The 17,651-nt window shown below is 48.5% G+C and overlaps 1 protein-coding gene across 1 annotated transcript in view; it reads right to left on the bottom strand.

The window, feature by feature from the left end:
• The window catches only part of TMEM38A (transmembrane protein 38A), a 27,457-nt gene continuing 9,806 nt past the window's right edge, over nucleotides 1-17,651 (bottom strand). Inside the window, exons 2-6 of the mRNA XM_069590658.1 lie at nucleotides 7,244-7,400; nucleotides 6,836-7,020; nucleotides 4,287-4,374; nucleotides 2,361-2,478; nucleotides 1-1,594 (exon numbers count right to left, since the gene is read on the bottom strand). Of these exons, the coding sequence (XP_069446759.1) occupies nucleotides 1,367-1,594; nucleotides 2,361-2,478; nucleotides 4,287-4,374; nucleotides 6,836-7,020; nucleotides 7,244-7,400 (776 nt within the window). The 3' untranslated portion in view covers nucleotides 1-1,366. The remainder of the gene's footprint in view (nucleotides 1,595-2,360; nucleotides 2,479-4,286; nucleotides 4,375-6,835; nucleotides 7,021-7,243; nucleotides 7,401-17,651) is intronic.

The raw sequence follows: 17,651 nt of genomic DNA on the forward strand, positions 1-17,651 counted from the left end.
TTCTTTCACAACAAATTTATTTGCTGATCTTTCACACTGAGCCTTGATAGACATGCAAGAGGAGGAATTTGGGGGCCCTACAGCCTCAGGACCCACCAAGCTCCCGGGCATCACCAGATCAAGGCACTTTCCCAATAATTAGAAGAAACCTGGGACCCCAACAACCCAAGGCCTATGTGTCACAGCCACAGGCTGATGCCCTGAGCATGCCCTGAGCACCCACATGCAAAGAACAGTCCCAAGCTGGCCAATCCTGGGCCCAAATCCCACCTGAGACTGGCCATGCCTAACCCACCCACCCCTCTCAAATACCCTGGTGACCCAAGCTGAGGTGAGGGTGGCCAGGAGGGGCGCTCAGCTCCCATCCCCTTGCTCACCCCAAATCAAGTTCCCAGCCTGCCCAGTAGCAGCACGAGGTTTGGCACATAGTAGGCAAGTGTTTGTTGAATGACTGAGCGAGTGGCAATGAAGGACGCCAGCACTGAGGGAGGCCTCGTGGAGCTTCTGGAGTTCGACAGTGAGGGCTTGAAGCCCCTGGACTAGAGCCAGATCTTGGAACCTCCGCCCAGCCAGCTGCATTTCTTTGGTTTAGGGGGCAACCTGAAGCCAAGGATCAGAACAAGCCTCCCCCACCCCTCCACGCTCTTAAGTCTGGCCTAGACACATCTACTGAAGGCCTCCTTTGTTCCAGGTAACTTGTGGGGTTCTCCAAGCCACAAACACAAAAGATCTAAACTGCAAAACTGCTTTTTAAGCACGATGGACACCCGTCAAGGCCTCATCTCTTGACTGCGTTGTGCTTCTGAGCTTACAACGCTGGTTTGTCAGGTCCAGCCTCACAGTAGCCCTTGTATACAGAATGGGGTGAGGGGCTGCTATACTGATGGGCACACAGAGCTCAGAGCAGGGGGCAGCTTGCCCAGGGATGCCCAGGAGAAGTTGACAGGAAGAGACATGGAAATCACAGCAGCTACCTTACAGCAGACAGTAAACACCCATCAAACGGATGAGCCTCAACATGGCTTGAAATTCTTTCAGAGTCAAGGTGTCATTTTAGAGAGGGCGTAACAGGACCAAGAACATAACTGCCAAGGTTTCTGCTTGGAGCTATTGCTGCGATCCTGTGGACCGCTCCCCCAAAGCTGTAACTCTATGGGGACCTGGCAGAAGGAGAAAGGGACCCCCCATTCCTACAAATGCCCTTCACCCCCCATATCTCATTTAACCCCCCACATCAGCCCTGGAGGGTGGGCTGATGGCCCCAGTTTGCAGACAGGGAAGCAGAGGCCTGGAGAGGGGAGAACGGAACCCAGGTCCTGGGTCTGGGTCCTCTCCCTGGTGCCCTGAAGACCCCCTGGGCTGCCCGCTAATCTGCCTTCTTGGTCTTCTTCTTCCTGGAGCCCTCACTCAGCTCCTCTTTGGACTTGGCGGGCAGGGGCGAGTGTGGGGAGCCAGGCCCGCTGCCACCCTGGGATCCACCATGGTTGTTATGGTGATGGTCGCCCCCCGAGGCTGACCCAAACAGCACAGGGCAGACGTAGGCTTCCAGGACATCAAAGGGGGAACTGTGGGAGTGGGTGGCCGTCAGGAACACCTGAGGTGGGATGACAGAGGGACAGGAGACAGCGAGAGAGCCAGCGGGAGGGTGAGGCATAAGCAGATGGGGGGGGGCGGGGACAGAGAGAGAAGGTCAAAAGGTCAAGGACAGAGGGAGCCTAGACTCAGATTTCTGGCAGCATGCACCCCCAGGAAGGTGATCAACTATCCTGCCTTTTCCAGGATGCAAAGATTTTGGTGCTTAAAATCCCAGCCACACCGGAACAGCTGGTTACCTTTTCCCCAGGAATATTCCCCGCCAGCACGCGCAAACCTGGGCTCAGAGAGGAGCTATGCTTGGTCTGGGGTCACTCGCTCCCTTCCTCTGTTCAGTGTGGTCCCCTCCTAGGGAGCCAGCAATGAAGTTCCCCAGCTCCACGGGGCAGGGAAGGGTGTGTGGTCCTGAAAGGCCTTTCCTGAGTAGGAAGTGACTCCAACTAGCACCATTCCTGGTCCAGCCCGCTCTCCATGCCCAAGGCACAGGCCCCATACTCCAAACAGACTCCTACTCTCCTGCTTCCATCTCGGCCTTACGGGACCCTCGGCCTGGGAGACCTTGTTCTGCTCACCCTCACCCCCACCTGCTGGACCCTGGTCTTCTCATACCCTGCTCTCAGGCGTGAACCTGCTGACAAGCTCCCCCCGCTCTCCGACCTCGACCTTAGGGCTGTCCTTTCCCCAGACCCCTCAAGCGATTCAGCCTAAGTTTCCCATCCTCAGCCCAGGAAGCATGGGTCAGCATTAGCCAGGACAGGAGGACTTACCTTACACGATACCATGAACATGGTGAAGATGAAGATGAGGCTGGCTTTGGACACCGGGAGCCAGCGGGTCTGCTGGAGGGTGAAGAGGATGGCTCCGTACAGGCTGGCCTTGGTGGGGCTGCATGGGGTGGCTCTGGTTATCCGGAGGGTCTACATGGCTCAAGGCTTTGTTCTTCTGGCCCAGAGCCCCTTCTCCACCCGCCCCTGCTATGCCCAGCTCCCACCCCAGCTTCTCCAGGGTGCATGGTGGGAAGATGCCCATGAGACGTGGACGAGATGGTGCCTCCCTGGGCAGTAAAGAGCTAACTCGGTGCAAAGAGAGCCCTCTCCTCTGGCCTGCTCCTGAGAGGTCCCCACGAAGTTCTGCCTGATCGGAATGTCTTTGTTCACCTGGGGACTCTGGGTCATACCAGATGATAACGATGTGATTTAGGGTGGGGTCTAGGGCCACATGGTATCAGCTGAACCTCTGGAGGGACTGGAGACTGAGGTTGGCCATCCAGGGTGTCAGTTAGGTCCGTGTGACCAAGCTCCAGGAAAACTCCTGAACACCAGGGCCTGAGGGAACACTACTGGTTGGTAATCTTAAATACACACAGTCACACGTGGATACTGGGAGCAACAGGTGCTATCCACACCGCTCCTTGGAGAGGGGACAGTTGGAAGCTTGCACCTGGTCTCTCCCTTGTGCCTTTTGCCTTTGCCAGTTTTAATCTGTTCCCTTTGACTCTAATAAGCTATAACCCTAAGTATAACAGCTTGGCCAAGTTCTATGCCTCTTCCTAGCAAATCATCACACCTCAGAGTGGTCTTGGGGACTCCTGAACAATGCATCCCCTGGAATGTGAGATTATAATACACAATTTTTATTGATTTTCCTTTTCTTCTTTGAAGAATAGGCTTCTGATATTTTGACTTGCCCATGAGCTGAGTGTGCGGACACATCTCTCATGAGGATAAAATGAGATAATGCCATGTTTTGCAACATATGACATGGGAAGTAGTTTTCACTGGCTTATGTTGTTGATGTTCAGTTGCTAAATTGTGTCCAACTCTTTGCAATCCCATGGACTGCTGCAGCACGCCAGGCTCCTCTGTGCTTCACTATCTCCCAGAGTTTGCTCAAACTCATGGCCATTGAGTCACTGATGCCATCTAACCATCTCGTCCTCTGTCATCCCCTTCTCCTCCTGCCTTCAATCTTTCCCAGCATCAGTCAGCTCTTCATATCAGGTGGCCAAAGTATGGAGCTTCAGCTTCAGCCTCAGTCCTTCCAGTGAATATTCAGGGTTGATTTCCTTTCTGATTTAGGACTGGTTTGATCTCCCTGAAGTCCAAGGGATTCTCAAGAGTGCTCTCCAGCACCACAGTTCAAAAGCATCATTGGCACACGAGTGAGTCTTTAAATATTGTCATATTTTAATGACAACAGCTTTATGGAAGAAAATTTAACTAGCCTGATCCTTTCAGGTCTTTTAAAAATGTATTAGACTTAATGCCTCATGTGGGTCATGGGCTGAGTACTGTATATGACCATCTGGTCTTACCCTTTGTTCTCCACCTAACCCCAGCCACACTCCCCACCACCCTCACTTCCCATCCAAAATCTGTACCCTGGCCCTGAAGAACCAGGCAGAATGTTTGACTTGATAGTTGGCAGAAGCACTAGCCTCTGTCCAGAGTCTCCTTCTTTGCCAGAAAACTCCTCCTCAATCTTCAAACCCCATTTCATGGGAGATGAAGGAGTGTCTTATCTCCCTGAAGCTCTGCCTACCCCCTCAGTAGTGTCAAGGCTCCGCCTCTGAGGTCCTCCAGCTATGTCCTCTGGAAGCTTTTGGAAGGAGAATCAGGGGACCAAGGCTTCTAAGTTACCAGAGTATCCAACCCAGGGTCGGGCCCAGGGAGTGGGGAGGATGGGATACTCACAAGGACATGTGCAGAATCTCGTTGGTTTCTGGCTTCCAGACCCCTCGGAGCAGCTGCTCAAGGTTGGACATGAGGGTGACACCAGAGCCTATGGGATAGGGTACTTCTGAACAAGCCTGCCACCCCCAGCTTCCCTTTCTTCTTGGCTGAATTCCCAAGCAAGAAGTTTCTGGAGTCTTCTCCAGAGGAATATTGAGCCTAAGGTGTTGCAGGTGAGGAAACTGAGGCCAAGAAGGGACAGTCTTCCCAAGGATCACAAGGCATATTCAGAGCAAAACCAGCATGGAGTAAGGGGTGGGGGGGTCATATCCCACCTGCAAGATATGTCTCGATCAGATCTGGATTGTCTGCCCTGATGTTTTCAATCCAGGACCTTGAACTGTCCAAGAGGCTTCCAGAGGGCTCCCCACCCCCAGCCTCTCTCCCGCCTTGGGTTTCTGAGCTTTCAACCTTTCTTGAGCCATTTGCCCTCTGGAAGGCATGTTATACCCTTGGGGACTTTTCTCTTTAGAACAGGCTTCCTAGAGAGACAATAAGGAGACCCATATCAAGATTTTTGGTTGAATTTCTAGAAGAATCTTCCCATTTACTCCAAATGTATTGGCTAAAGAGGCTTAGACACTCACTGAAGGAGAGGTTGTGCCAACTGGGGTGCCCAATATGTACCACTGAACCAGGAGTTTGCTTCTGGGATGTCTTTGCCCCAAAGAGTCTTTTGGCAATATTTTATTTCACCACTGGGGAGGGAGCTGCTACTGGCAACTAGTGGGTTGAGGCCAGAGATGCTGCTCAACATCCTGTAACACGCAGGACAGCCCCCGCCAGAGCGTGATCCAGCCCTAAGCGTCAAAGGTGCCGTAGGACACTGGCTCGCTGGTGGGCACTCCCAGGCATTTGGGAGCGCCCACCTTGGTTGGCAGGAAACGGGAATGCAGAGCTCAGTGGTGTTCAGCACCTGCTCAAGCCTTCTCTGCCTGCCTCCTCATCACTCCCTGGCCCACCTCTGCAACCATCACTGTTGAATTGTCTGTTTCTCCTTTAACTTCCCTTGGTTTTTGCTTTACATGTTTTGGTACTCTGTTTTTAGGTGCATATATGTTTAAAATGGTTATATCATCCTAGTGGGTTGACCCACCATTATAAACTGTCCCTATGTAATTTTAGTAACGTTTTGTTTTGGTCAAAATGTCTATCTTGGTCTGCCTCTTAGTATAGATAGAGGAGGGGGAAAGGGGGGACTTCAAAATAGTTTTGAATGTGAATGTTGGGTTCAGAGGACCAGGCGTCAAACCCCATCTGTGCCCCCACAGCCGCATGACCTTGGGCAAGTCATTTTATTCCCCTCCTCAGCAGAAAGGGATGATGCTAACTTTCTGCTAAAGAAGGTCAAGTAAGATGCACAGTAAGCCCAACTCAAAACTTACCCTGGATTGGGGATCTTAACCTAGAGTCTATGAACCCAGAGGGGAAACAGAAGTACATTTTCATTTCCACATCCTTCACTGAAACACAGTCTTTCCTTTTATCATGAAGGGAGGCAACTACCTTGGCAGGATTTGCAAGTCTACGACTGTCATCAACGGAACTCACGGATTTTTTTTCTTTTCACATTCTCATTGTTGCAGATGGTTTCAAATACCATTTGTGCTCAACGCTGCTTCAAGAACATGAGACTTATTAGAAGTCAGTGGAAGGTCTGCTATTTAATCAATAGTAAATATGCATAAAGGGCTTCCCACGTGGCTCAGTGGTAAAGAATCCACCAGCCAATGCAGGAGACACAAGTTTGACCCCTAGATTGCGAGGATCCCCTGGAGAAGGAAACAGCAACCCACTCCAGGATTCTTGCCTGGGGAATCCCATGGACAGAGGAGCCTGGTGGGTTATGGTCCATGGGATCAAAAAAGGGTCAGACACGGCTGAGTGACTAAATAACAAACAGCAATAACAAATAGGCATAAAACCACTAAAGCCTATTTTAAAATACTTTATAACTACTTTAAAATAATAGGTTTCCTTTATTCCCTTATACATGTTATGTTATGCACTTAGGAAAATATAAAAAGGCCTGTAGGCTTTACTGGGCTAACAAAAGGGCCACAGTCCACAAAGCTTAACAGGGGTATGATTTCCTCTCTATGAGGCACTTGACAACGTCTGGAGACATTTCCAGTTGTTGCACTGGTGGTAGGTGCTACAGGCATCCAGTGGGTGGAGGCCAGGGACGTGCTCAACACCCTCCAATGCACAGGACGGCCTCCACACCCAGAAGGGTCCAGCCCCCCAATGTGAGTAGGGCCGCAGCTGAGAAAGCCTTCTCCAGAGGCATTAGCGATCATGGTTTCATTGTCCTATTTACTTTTTTAAAAGAAAATCTCTGCTGAATTTGTTACAATACTGCTTCTATTGTTTAAGTTCCGGTTTTCTGGTCCCAAGACATATGGGGTCTTGGCTCCCTTATGGGACCAGCTAAGACGGCTCATAACGGCCACTGAGAAGGGGCTCTCAGTGGGCTGACTTCCCTTTGCTCTGGTTATGGTCCTGTTTACCTTTGACCCACCCGGTGGCAATCATGACGAACCACCCGTGGTGGTAGTGGTGATGGGCGTGATGGATGCCCACGGCGATCTTGCGAACTCTCACCACCTCCTTCATGGCCACAAAGATGAGTTTCACTGGCAGGAAGCAGACACACTTGTAAAAGAGGTCCAGGGGGCAGAAGAAAATCAAGTACCTTTGGGGAGAGAATGTCAAGCATCAGGGGGGAGATAGACCCTGGGGGCCCCTCGGAGATGAGGTTGTATCCAGACTCAGGACAGTTGGGCGGAGAGGGTGGTGAGACAGGGCTGACTGTGGAGGTTTGGCTGGCGGGTCCTAGTTCCTCCCACCTCCCGGGTGGTGGGATCGCCCTGCCCGCCTCCTCTGCTCTCCCACATCCCGTGACCCGTGACGCTCACCAGACTGCTGAGGCCAGCAGGATGCTGGAGTTGTTGCTGAAGTAGTCGATCACGGGCTCCCCAAGGAGCAGATCAGCCAGGATGTAACTCCCAAAGCAATGCAGCATGGCACACAGCCAGGACGCCATGGGGTGGTGTCGGGACAGCTCAACTGCTCCTGAGGGGCACAGGGGTGTCCCCACCATCACCAGGGTGCTGAGGGCATGCTTCACCATCATGCCCTCTGACCAGCCCGTCCTAATTCAGCCGCCTTCTCAGAGTGTCCGCCCAAAGCCTTGCAGTTTGTCCATTTACAGAGGAAGAACCAAGGCTCAGAGAGACTGTACACGCGTCTGAGATCACACAGAGAGAAGGCAGAACCAGGCTGGGGCTCTTTCCTCTGAGCCCAGAGAGGATATAATTAAAACAAATCATATTTAGCAGGTCTTCCTGGTAGCTCAGTTGGTAAAGAATCCACCTACAATGCGGAAGACCTGGGTTTGATCCTTGGGTTGGGAAGATCCCCTGGAGAAGGGAAAGGCTACCCACTCTAGTATTCCGGCCTGGAGAATTCCATAGACTGTAAAGTCCATAGGGTCACAAAGAGTCGGACACTTTACTTTCTCTTTCATATTTAGCCAGCATTCCTGGGTCAGAGGTGGTGATGGTGGTGGTTTACTCATTAAGTTGTATCCGACTCTTGTGATCTCACAAACTGTAGCCCATCAGGCTCCTCTGTCCACGGGATTTTCCAGTCAAGAATACTGGACTGGGCTGCCATTTTCTTCAACAAGGGATCTTTCTGACCCAGGGATCAAACTTGGGTCTCCTGCATCGCAGGCAGATTCTTTACCACTGAGCTATCAGGGAAGCCCTCTCAGACACTGGGTTTCCGTGTTTGTAGGAAGGACTCATTAAATCCTCATTGGTGGCTGCAGCCAAGTGATCACTGTTAGTGTCCTGCCCAAGGAGACTGAAACTTGTTTTGTGTCGCTTGGCCATGCCTCTCGGCTCATGAGATCTTAGTTCCCTGACCAGGGGTTGAACCTGTGGCCCCTGCAGCGGAAGCACACAGTCTTAACCACTGGGCCACCAGGGAATTATGAGGAGACTAAAGCTTAAAGAGGGCAACACGCAGCTGAGAACATCTGATGCAGCCTTGGGCGGATGCCAAGATCCCCGTAAGCCTACACCTGTACCTTTGGTCTTTCCTTATTTTAAAGAAAAAAAAAGTGGGTGTGGTAAAACATACATAAAACGTGTCACTTTAACCATTTTAAGGGTGCGGTTCAGTAGCGTTAAGCACACCTATGTTATTGCACAACCATCCCCATCATTCATATTGATAGCTTTTTCACCTGGCAAAACTGAAACTCTGGCCCATCGCACATTAACTCCCCATTCCCCCTTCACTCCAGCCCCTGACGCCCACCACTCTTCTTTCCATCTCTGTGAACTTGGCTCCTCTAGAGACCTCAAGTGAGTGGAATCATACAGCATCTGCCGCTTTGGTGACTGGGTCCTTTCATTTTGCATAAAATCCTCAAGGGTCATCCGTGTCATGGGATGTGTCAGAGTTTTCTTCCTGTTTAAGAATGAATAATATTTCCTCGAATGTGTCTACCACATTCTGCATATCCATTCATCTGTCGGTGGACAATTGGGTTGCTTACATCCTTTAGCTGTTATCGATATGGCAGCTAAGAACAAGAGCGTACGGATATCTGTGAGTTCCTGCTTCAATTCTTTGGGGCATAATTCCAGATGTGGATTTGCCGGATCAAAGGTTAATTCCATTTTTAACTTTTTGAGACACTTTCGCGCTGTTTTCCACAGCAAGCACCCCATTTTACATTCCCACCAGCAACGCACAAGGGTTCCAACTTCTCCACCTCCTGGGTAACACTTACTGTTTTGTTTTTGAGGAATAGCTATCTTGATGGGTGTGAGGTGGTATCCCATTGTGGTTTTGATTGGCATTTCCCTAATGACTAGTGATACTGAGTTCTTTTTTCAAATACTTATTGGTCTTTTTTTTTTTTCTTCTCTGCACCACATTGTTTTAAATATTTTCACTTATTTATTTGGCTGCACTGGGTCTTAGTTGCAGCATGTATATCTAGCTCCCTTACCAGGAATTGAATCCAGACCACTGGATTGGGAGCACGGAGTCTCAGCCACTGGACCATCAGGGAAGATCCTTATTGGTCATTACAATATCTTCTTTGCAGAAATGTCTATTCAAGTCCTTTGCGCATTTTTTTTAAAAACTGGGTTGTCCCTCTGTTGTTGAGTTGTGCTCTTATGGAGAATGTTGATTGGCTTTGACTGGCCCCAGATAGGAAGGTACAGAAGAAATTTGAAAGGAGAATCTGAAGTCTTGCTTCCAAGTCTCATCTTATTGTGAGAGTGCCATCAGGGCAGAGGGAAGTCACCAGATACTGGTACCAAGACGGACAGTGCAGGCATGCCCAAGTGTGTGGAAGGGTACAGAAAGAGCAATGAGCAGAGCTGCATAAGGGAGTCCTTGAATATAGAATTATACTGACAGAGTGGGGAGGGAGAGAGAGCAACCCTATTAGCGTCACAGAAGGAACAAAGACACAAAGCAAAACTGGCCAAGCACAGATGCCACTTCTTCCAGGAAGGCTTCCTTGCTCTACTGAGCCAGTCACTCCTGAGGACTTCCACTACCCTGTGGACTCCACTCTATTGGTACTTTATGCAATCTTTTCACATCAAATAAGAGAAAGGAGCTTAGTGGTTGCTTAGGGATAGACGGGTGGAGAAGGCAGTGGCACCCCACTCCAGTACGCTTGCTTGGAAAATCTCATGGGCAGAGGAGCCTGAAAGGCTGCAGTCCATGGAGTCGCTGAGGGTCGGACACGACTGAGTGACTTCACTTTCACTTTTCACTTTCATGCATTGGAGAAGGAAATGGCAACCCACTCCAGTGTTCTTGCCTGGAGAATCCCAGGGACGGGGGAGCCTGGTGGACTGCCGTCTATGGGGTCACACAGAGTCGGACACGACTGAAGTGACTTAGCAGCATTCAACCCAAGAAAGAAAATGTGAAACAATGGACTTACTTACCAAATAGAAATAGGGACCCCACCCCTAAGGAAGATGGCTTAGTGCATTAGTTTCCACCTTGACTGTACATCAGGATTACCTGGGGACTTTACAAACACCTGATCCCTCTGCCCCAAGTGTCTCGGTTGGTGGGTCTGGGGTGTGGCTGGGCTTGTGGATTTTTTAACGCTCTTGAGTGATTCCTCTGCACAACATAGTAGAGCACACAGAGATAGGGGAATGAGCTGGTCCATGTCCTGACACCCTGCAGCCTGGATAACCCCAAACCTTCCAGCCAAGGCTGAGAGGTTGGGCTCCCAAGAACAATGGTTTTCAAACTGTGTTCCTGGGAACCGTGAGGGTTTGCAGGAGGAAAGGTGAAATCAAGTGGGTATGCTGGAGTTGAAATGGAGCACAATATTATTTACTGCTTCATCTCAGACTTCGGCATAAGGTTTTGTTTGAAAAGGAGAATCTGGTATTCACATAGTCATGCATACAAATGTTCATAGCAGTTTTTATTTGTAAACAACATAAATGGCTTCAATGGGTGAATGGATAAACAAACCCTGGTATATCTGTACCATGGAATACTATCCAATAATGAAACAGGAATGAACCAGGGATGCAAAAACTATCCGAGCAGATCTCAAGAGTATAATGCTTAGTGAAAACTGCCAATCTCAGGTTATGTACTGTATGATTCCATTTATATAACACTCTCCATGGGATAAAACCATAGTGATGAGTGGCAGAGAGCAGATCAGTAGTTACCAGGGGTTAGGCTTCTAAAGAAGATCCCATTATAGGGGGCTTCCCTGATGGCTCAGTTGGTAGAGAATCTGCCTGCAGTGCAGGAGACCCTGGTTTGATTCCTGGGTCAGGAAGATCTGCTGAAAAAGGGATAGGCTACCCACTGCAGTGTTTTTGGACTTCCCTTGTGGCTCAGCTGGTAAAGAATCTGCATGCAATGGGGCAGACCTGGGTTTGATCCCTGGGTTGCAGTATTCTGGCCTGGAGACACAACTCAGCGACTTTCACTTTTTTTTCACAAGGGAGTTTTCATGGGATGTCAGAACCATTCTATATCCTGACTGTGGTGGTGGTTCTATATCCTGACTCAAATCTACACATGTGATAAAATTTCAAAGGACTATATTTTTTTAAAGTGCAAGGAAAAACACCTGAATAAAGTCTATAGTAGGTGTTAATGGTATAATACTGGTGTCAATCTCCAGTTTTTTTATTTTTTAATATGTATTTGGTTGTGTCTGATCATAGCTGTGTACACAGGATCTTTCATTGTGGTTAGCCAGTGGGGTTAGCTGTGGGGCACAGCCTTAATTGCCCTGTGGCATGTAGGACCTTAGTTCCCTGACCTGGGATTGAACCTGCAAGCTCTGTATAGGAAGACAGATTCTTAACCACTGGACTACTGGGAAGTCCCAATTTTCAGCTTTTTTTTTCTCCCCATAATGAGCTATCATTAGGTAAGATGGTATCATTGGATGAAGCTGGGGAAGCTGGAAACTCTTTGCTTCATTTTTGCAATTTCTGGAAATTCCCTGGTGGTATAGCAGTTGGGGGGGCTTCCCAGGTGGTGCTAGTGGTAAAGAACCCACCTGCCTGAAGAATCCCATGGACAGAGGAGCCTGGTGGGCTACAGTCCATAGGGTCGTAAAGAGTCAGACACAGCTGAAGCGACTTAGCACAGCACAGCATAGCCACAGCTGAAGCGACTTAGCACAGCACAGCATAGCCACAGCTGAAGCGACTTAGCACAGCACAGCATAGCCACAGCTGAAGCGACTTAGCACAGCACAGCATAGCGGTCAGACTTGGTGCTTTCACTGTGGAGCGTGCAGTCCCTGATAGGGGAACTAAGAGCCTGCAAGCTGTGTGGCATAGGCACAATAAATAATAAATTACTTAGAAGTCTTGAACTTTTTCAAGATAAAAGCTATTTTAAGATCCCAAATTAAAATGAAGGTGTGGGGGTCTAGTTCTTTAAAACCATGTTTACGAAACCACCAGAGGTACAAGATTGATGACTATTAGTCAAACGGTACACTTTATACTACCCACTGAAAGTCTTGCAAATCTTTTGAAATAGTTCAGTTCTATCTTTATACTGTTATTGTCATAATCTTCCAGTCACCCCCCCCCAACTTGGAACTCAGGTGTCTTCTGGTGTCTTCTTGATTCCTTCCCTCCCCCACTAGCTTCATTTTCCAGAGAATGAATTTAGAACGAAGTTGTAAGACACAGTTACTTAGCTCTCACAGCCGGAGGTGGTACCAATGACTGTCTTAATTATTTATTTTGTAAATTTTATTTTAAAATTTATTGAAGCATATACATACCCATTCCTTTTCATACCCTTTCCCATTATGGTTTGTCATAGGATACTGAATATAGTTGCCTGTGCTATATGGGAGGCCCTTGTTGTTTATCCACTATATATACATAGATATTCATGCTCCTAAAGTTTGCATCTGTTTATCCCCAATTCCCATTCCTTCCCTCCCCCACCACCCCAGCAACCACAAGTCTGTTCTCTTTGGGTGTCTTTTTCTGTTTTGTAGCTAAGTTTATCTGTGTCATATTTTAGATTCCATGTATAAGTGATATCACATGGTATTTGTCTTTTTCATTCCGACTTACTTCACTTAGTATGATAATCTCTGCCCCTAAGTCACTTCAGTTGTGTCTGACTCTGTGTGACCCCATAGATGGCAGCCCACCAGGCTCCCCCGTCCCTGGGATGCTCCAGGCAAGAACACTGGTGTGGGTTGCCATTTCCTTCTCCAATGCATGAAAGTGAAAAGGGAAAGTGGAGTTGCTCAGTTGTATCCGACCCTCAGTGACCCCATGGACTGCAGCCCACCAGGCTCCTCCATCCATGGGACTTTCCAGGCAAGAGTACTGGAGTGGGGTGCTCTAGGTCCATCCATATTGCTGAAAATGGCATGATTTCATTCTTTTTTACGGCTGAGTAGTATTCCCCAGTAGCTCTCTTCAAATAGTTTACTTAAATCCAATGAACACGCCACTCAATGTGGATGCGAGATAACAAGGTTATAATATATGATCTGTTAATTAAGAGACTAATCAAAAGATATAATCAGTCTACCTCTTGGGATTTTGAAGGGAAAGCTTCTCTTTATATCTAGAGATTGGATGACTTTTGTCTCTAAATTGTCAAATCTAGGACTTCTCTGGTGGTCCAGTGGTTAAGAATCTGTCTTCCAGATGAGGGTTCAGTCCCTGGTCAGGGAACTAAGATCCCACATGCCTTGAAGTAATTAAGCCTGTGTGTTGCGACTACTGGGCCTGCAGGTCACAACTAGAGACAAGCCCGTGTGCTGCCACTAGAGAAGCCTGCACGCTACAGCAAAGACCCCGTGCAGCCAAAGGGATAAAAACAAATGAAAATTTAAAACTGTCAGATCCGAAAGCTCGACCTCTTTAGGCCATGTACCCAAATCACTGCAAGATGGTGATTGCAGCCATGAAATTAAAAGACGCTTACTCCTTGGAAGGAAAGTTATGACCAACCTACATAGCATATTCAAAAGCAGAGACATTACTTTGCCAACTAAGGTCCATCTAGTCAAGTCTATGGTTTTTCCTGTGGTCATGTATGGATGTGAGAGTTGGACTGTGAAGAAGGCTGAGCACCGAAGAATTGATGCGTTTGAACTGTGGTGTTGGAGAAGACTCTTGAGAGTCCTTTGGACTGCAAGGAGATCCAATCAGCCCATTCTGAAGGAGATCAGCCCTGGGATTTCTTTGGAAGGAATGATGCTAAAGCTGAAACTCCAGTACTTGGCCACCTCATGCAAAGAGCTGACTCATTGGAAAAGACTCTGATGCTGGGAGGGATTGAGGGCAGGAGGATAAGGAGACGACAGAGGATGAGATGGCTGGATGGCATCACCGACTCGATGGACTTGAGTTTGAGTGAATTCCAGGAGTTGGTGATGGACAGGAGGCCTGGAGTGCTGCGATTCATGGGGTCACAAAGAGTCGGACACGACTGAGCGACTGAACTGAAGTGAACTAAGTGCGAAGCTATTGATATAAGTAACTATAGACTACTGATACACTCAACAAGTTGCATGCATGTGTGCTAAGTTACTCAGTCATATTCAACTTTGTGCAACTCTACAGACTGTAGCCCACCAGGTTCCTCTGTCCATAGAATTCTACAGAGAAGAATACTGGAGTGGGTTGCTGTGCCCTCCTCCAGGGATTCTTTCCAACCCAGGGATTGAACTCATATCTCTTACATCTCCTGCGTTGGCAGGCAGGTTCTTTACCACTGCCACCTGGGAAGCACCCCAACAAGTTGACTTGATCTTAATCCTTCGGTGAGTACAAGGACCTTATCCATCTTATCTGCTGCTGAACCCTCCATCCCAGCCTCCTCCCTTCCTCCATGCTGGGCACTGTCCTGATACATGGTAGCTAATAATAATTGTGAGTGAAAGAACTCCTGTCTACCTAGAGCTTACATTCTAGCAAATGTGGACCAAACACTCTTAAGCATTGCAATTATGTTGGGCACTTTTAGTTACATTATAACAACCCCCCCCTTTACTTACTGAGTTCCTTGTTTTAATTTAGTTACTGTTGTATCCTAGGCAAATACATACCTTCAAATCATCCTCAAGGCTTCAGCCTCAGACCCCAGGCTTTCCACCCCAGATAACATAGGGATTGATATCCCTACCTACAGTGAGTTACAGGAGGGACCAGTATTCCCCTTCCCGCTCAAGTTCATGTCCATCAGAACCTCAGAAAGTGACCTCATTTGAAATGGGGTCTTTGCAGATGCGATTAAGGTAAGGATCTCAAGATGAGATCATACTAGAGCATCTGGGTTTGTCCTGAATCCAATGAGTGTTCTAGTAAAAGGCAGAAAAGGAACCACAGACACAGATAAGAAGGTGGTGTGAGTTAAACTCACAAAGAGATATGTTTTCACATACCACAAAGAGGTAAGTCCTAACCCCTGGTATCTGTGAATGGGGCCTTATTTGGAAATACGGTTTTTGCAGATGTAATTAATTTAAGGTGAAATGATTATGTTGGTCTCAATACAGTGTCTGGTGTTCCTGATAAGAGGAGATGGATCACAGTGGGGAAGGCTGTATAAACAAGGAGGCAGAGACCGCAGTGATGCAGCTGGAAGTCATGGAACTTCAAGGACGCTAGCCACCTCCGGAAGCTTTGCCTAAGCTTCCTTCCTAGAACCATCAGCGAGAGGGTGCCCCTGCTGACACCCTGATTTTGGATTTCCAGCTTCCAGAATTGCTAGACAATACATTTCTGTTGTAAGCCACCCGGTTTGTGGTACTTCATTATGGCAGCCAAAGGAAATTTATACAAAAAGCCAGATGAGGGGGATTCCCTGATGGTTTAGTGGTTAAAACTCCATGCTTTCAATGCACGGGGTGCAGGTTTGATCCTTGGTCGGGAAACCAACTTCCTACATGCCACATGACCAAAAAAATAAATACAATAAGAATAATAAAATAATTTTTTTTAAAAGCCATATGAGGTCAGAGGCAAAGATTGGAGTGATGTGAGTACAAGCCAAAGAATGCCAAGGATGGCTGGAAGACACCAGAAACCAGGAGAGGAGCATGAATGGTTCCTCTCCTGAAGCTTCTAGAACCCAGACACCTTAACTTTGGACTCAAGACTTCAGAACATGGAAAGAATAAATGTCTGTCGTTTCAAGCCCTCTAGTTTGTGGTCATTCATTGCGGCAGCCCTAGGAAACTAACATAGCACATGACAGACGAGGCAACAGATCCTGAGTGGCTGTCTGAAGATCAGCCAGGCTTCAGTGAGGATTTATGAGTTCTGACCATGTGCCAGGCTCTTGCTAGGCACTAGAGAAGCAGCCATGAGCAAGAGTTGGTTCAGGGGTTACCTTTATGGGGTCCGTAGTCTGGTAGGGAGGCAAAATGGTTAAATAATCCCACAAAGGGAGGTCAAAACTCATAAGGGAGAAGCACATGGTGCTTTGAAGGGTTTAATTCAGCAACTGTCTTAAGTGAGGAGGTCAGACTTCATTTAGGTAGCAGTGCTTAAGCTGAGATCTGAACAATGAGCAAGGATTTCCTAGAGGATGAGGGGTGGAAGTGAGAAGACAATCCAGGCAAAGGGAGCGCATGGGAGAAGGTCAGAAGGGGAGAGAGGGAAGCTGAGAGCAAGGGGACACTCGGCATGAGATACAGTGTTCAGGGAACTTCCCTGGGGGTCCAGTGGGTAAGACTTCTCCTTCCAACGCAGGGGTTGTGGGTTCGATCCCTGGCCAGGATCTAAGATCCCACACGCCTCTCAGCCAAAAAACCAAAGCATAAAAAACAGAAGCAATATTGTAACAAGTTCAACAAAGACTTAAAAATTGGTCCACATCAAAAACATCTTAGAAACAATGAAACAAACACACCCCTCCACACCCAACCGGAACAATACACTGTCAGCATCCAAGCCTCTTTCCTGGGTCCTCTGTCTGGTGTTCTAAGCTCATGTTGGGGAAAGAAACACGAAATTCACTCTGCTCTATAGAAGGAGCTGCCTTCTTTTCAGATCAGTCAACCTCAGAGAGAAGGCTGGGGAGGCGGAATATCGGCCTCTCCTCCAGAGGAAAAGAGCCCGAGTTTCCCTTGTACGTACACAGTTGGGAGGATCAATAAGCAGAACCAGCTGAGAGGCAACTTGGCAACACTGAGGAAATGAGTCACCTGTGAGTCACTTGGCCCCAGCAATTCCATTCCTCACTATTTGCCCAAGAGAGAAGCTCATGCACGTGAACCAAGACACAGGGTGGGGGCACATTTCACCGCCACACTGACGGCAGGAGAAAAGCAGCATCTGCTGATTCTTGGTGCGGGGTGAGTCACCCCAAGGGCTTCCTGGGTGGTTCTAGCGGCAAAGAATCCACCTGCCCGTGCAGGAGACCCCAGAGACGTGGGCTTGACCCCTGGGTCAGGAAGAGCCCCCTCCCCGGAGTCGGAAATGGTAACCCACTCCAGTATTCTTGCCTGGCAGATCCCATGGACAGAGGAGCCCGGCAGGCTACAGTCCATGGGGCAGCAAAGAGTCAGACACGACTGAGTGAGTGAACACAGGGTCACACAAAATGGAATACCACAGAGTAGTTATTTTTAAGTGGACTAGGAGCTTCCATAGTGGTCCAGTTGTTAAGAATTCACCCGCCAATGCAGGGGGCAAGGGTTCAGTCCCCAGTCTGAGAAGCTTCCACATGCCAAGCCTGTGTGCCACAGCTACGGAGCCCGCACACCTCGAGCCTGGGTCCTGCTACAAGAGAAGCCCCCAC

Source organism: Ovis canadensis, chromosome 5 (assembly GCF_042477335.2).
Source record: "Ovis canadensis isolate MfBH-ARS-UI-01 breed Bighorn chromosome 5, ARS-UI_OviCan_v2, whole genome shotgun sequence".
NCBI lineage: Eukaryota > Metazoa > Chordata > Mammalia > Artiodactyla > Bovidae > Ovis > Ovis canadensis.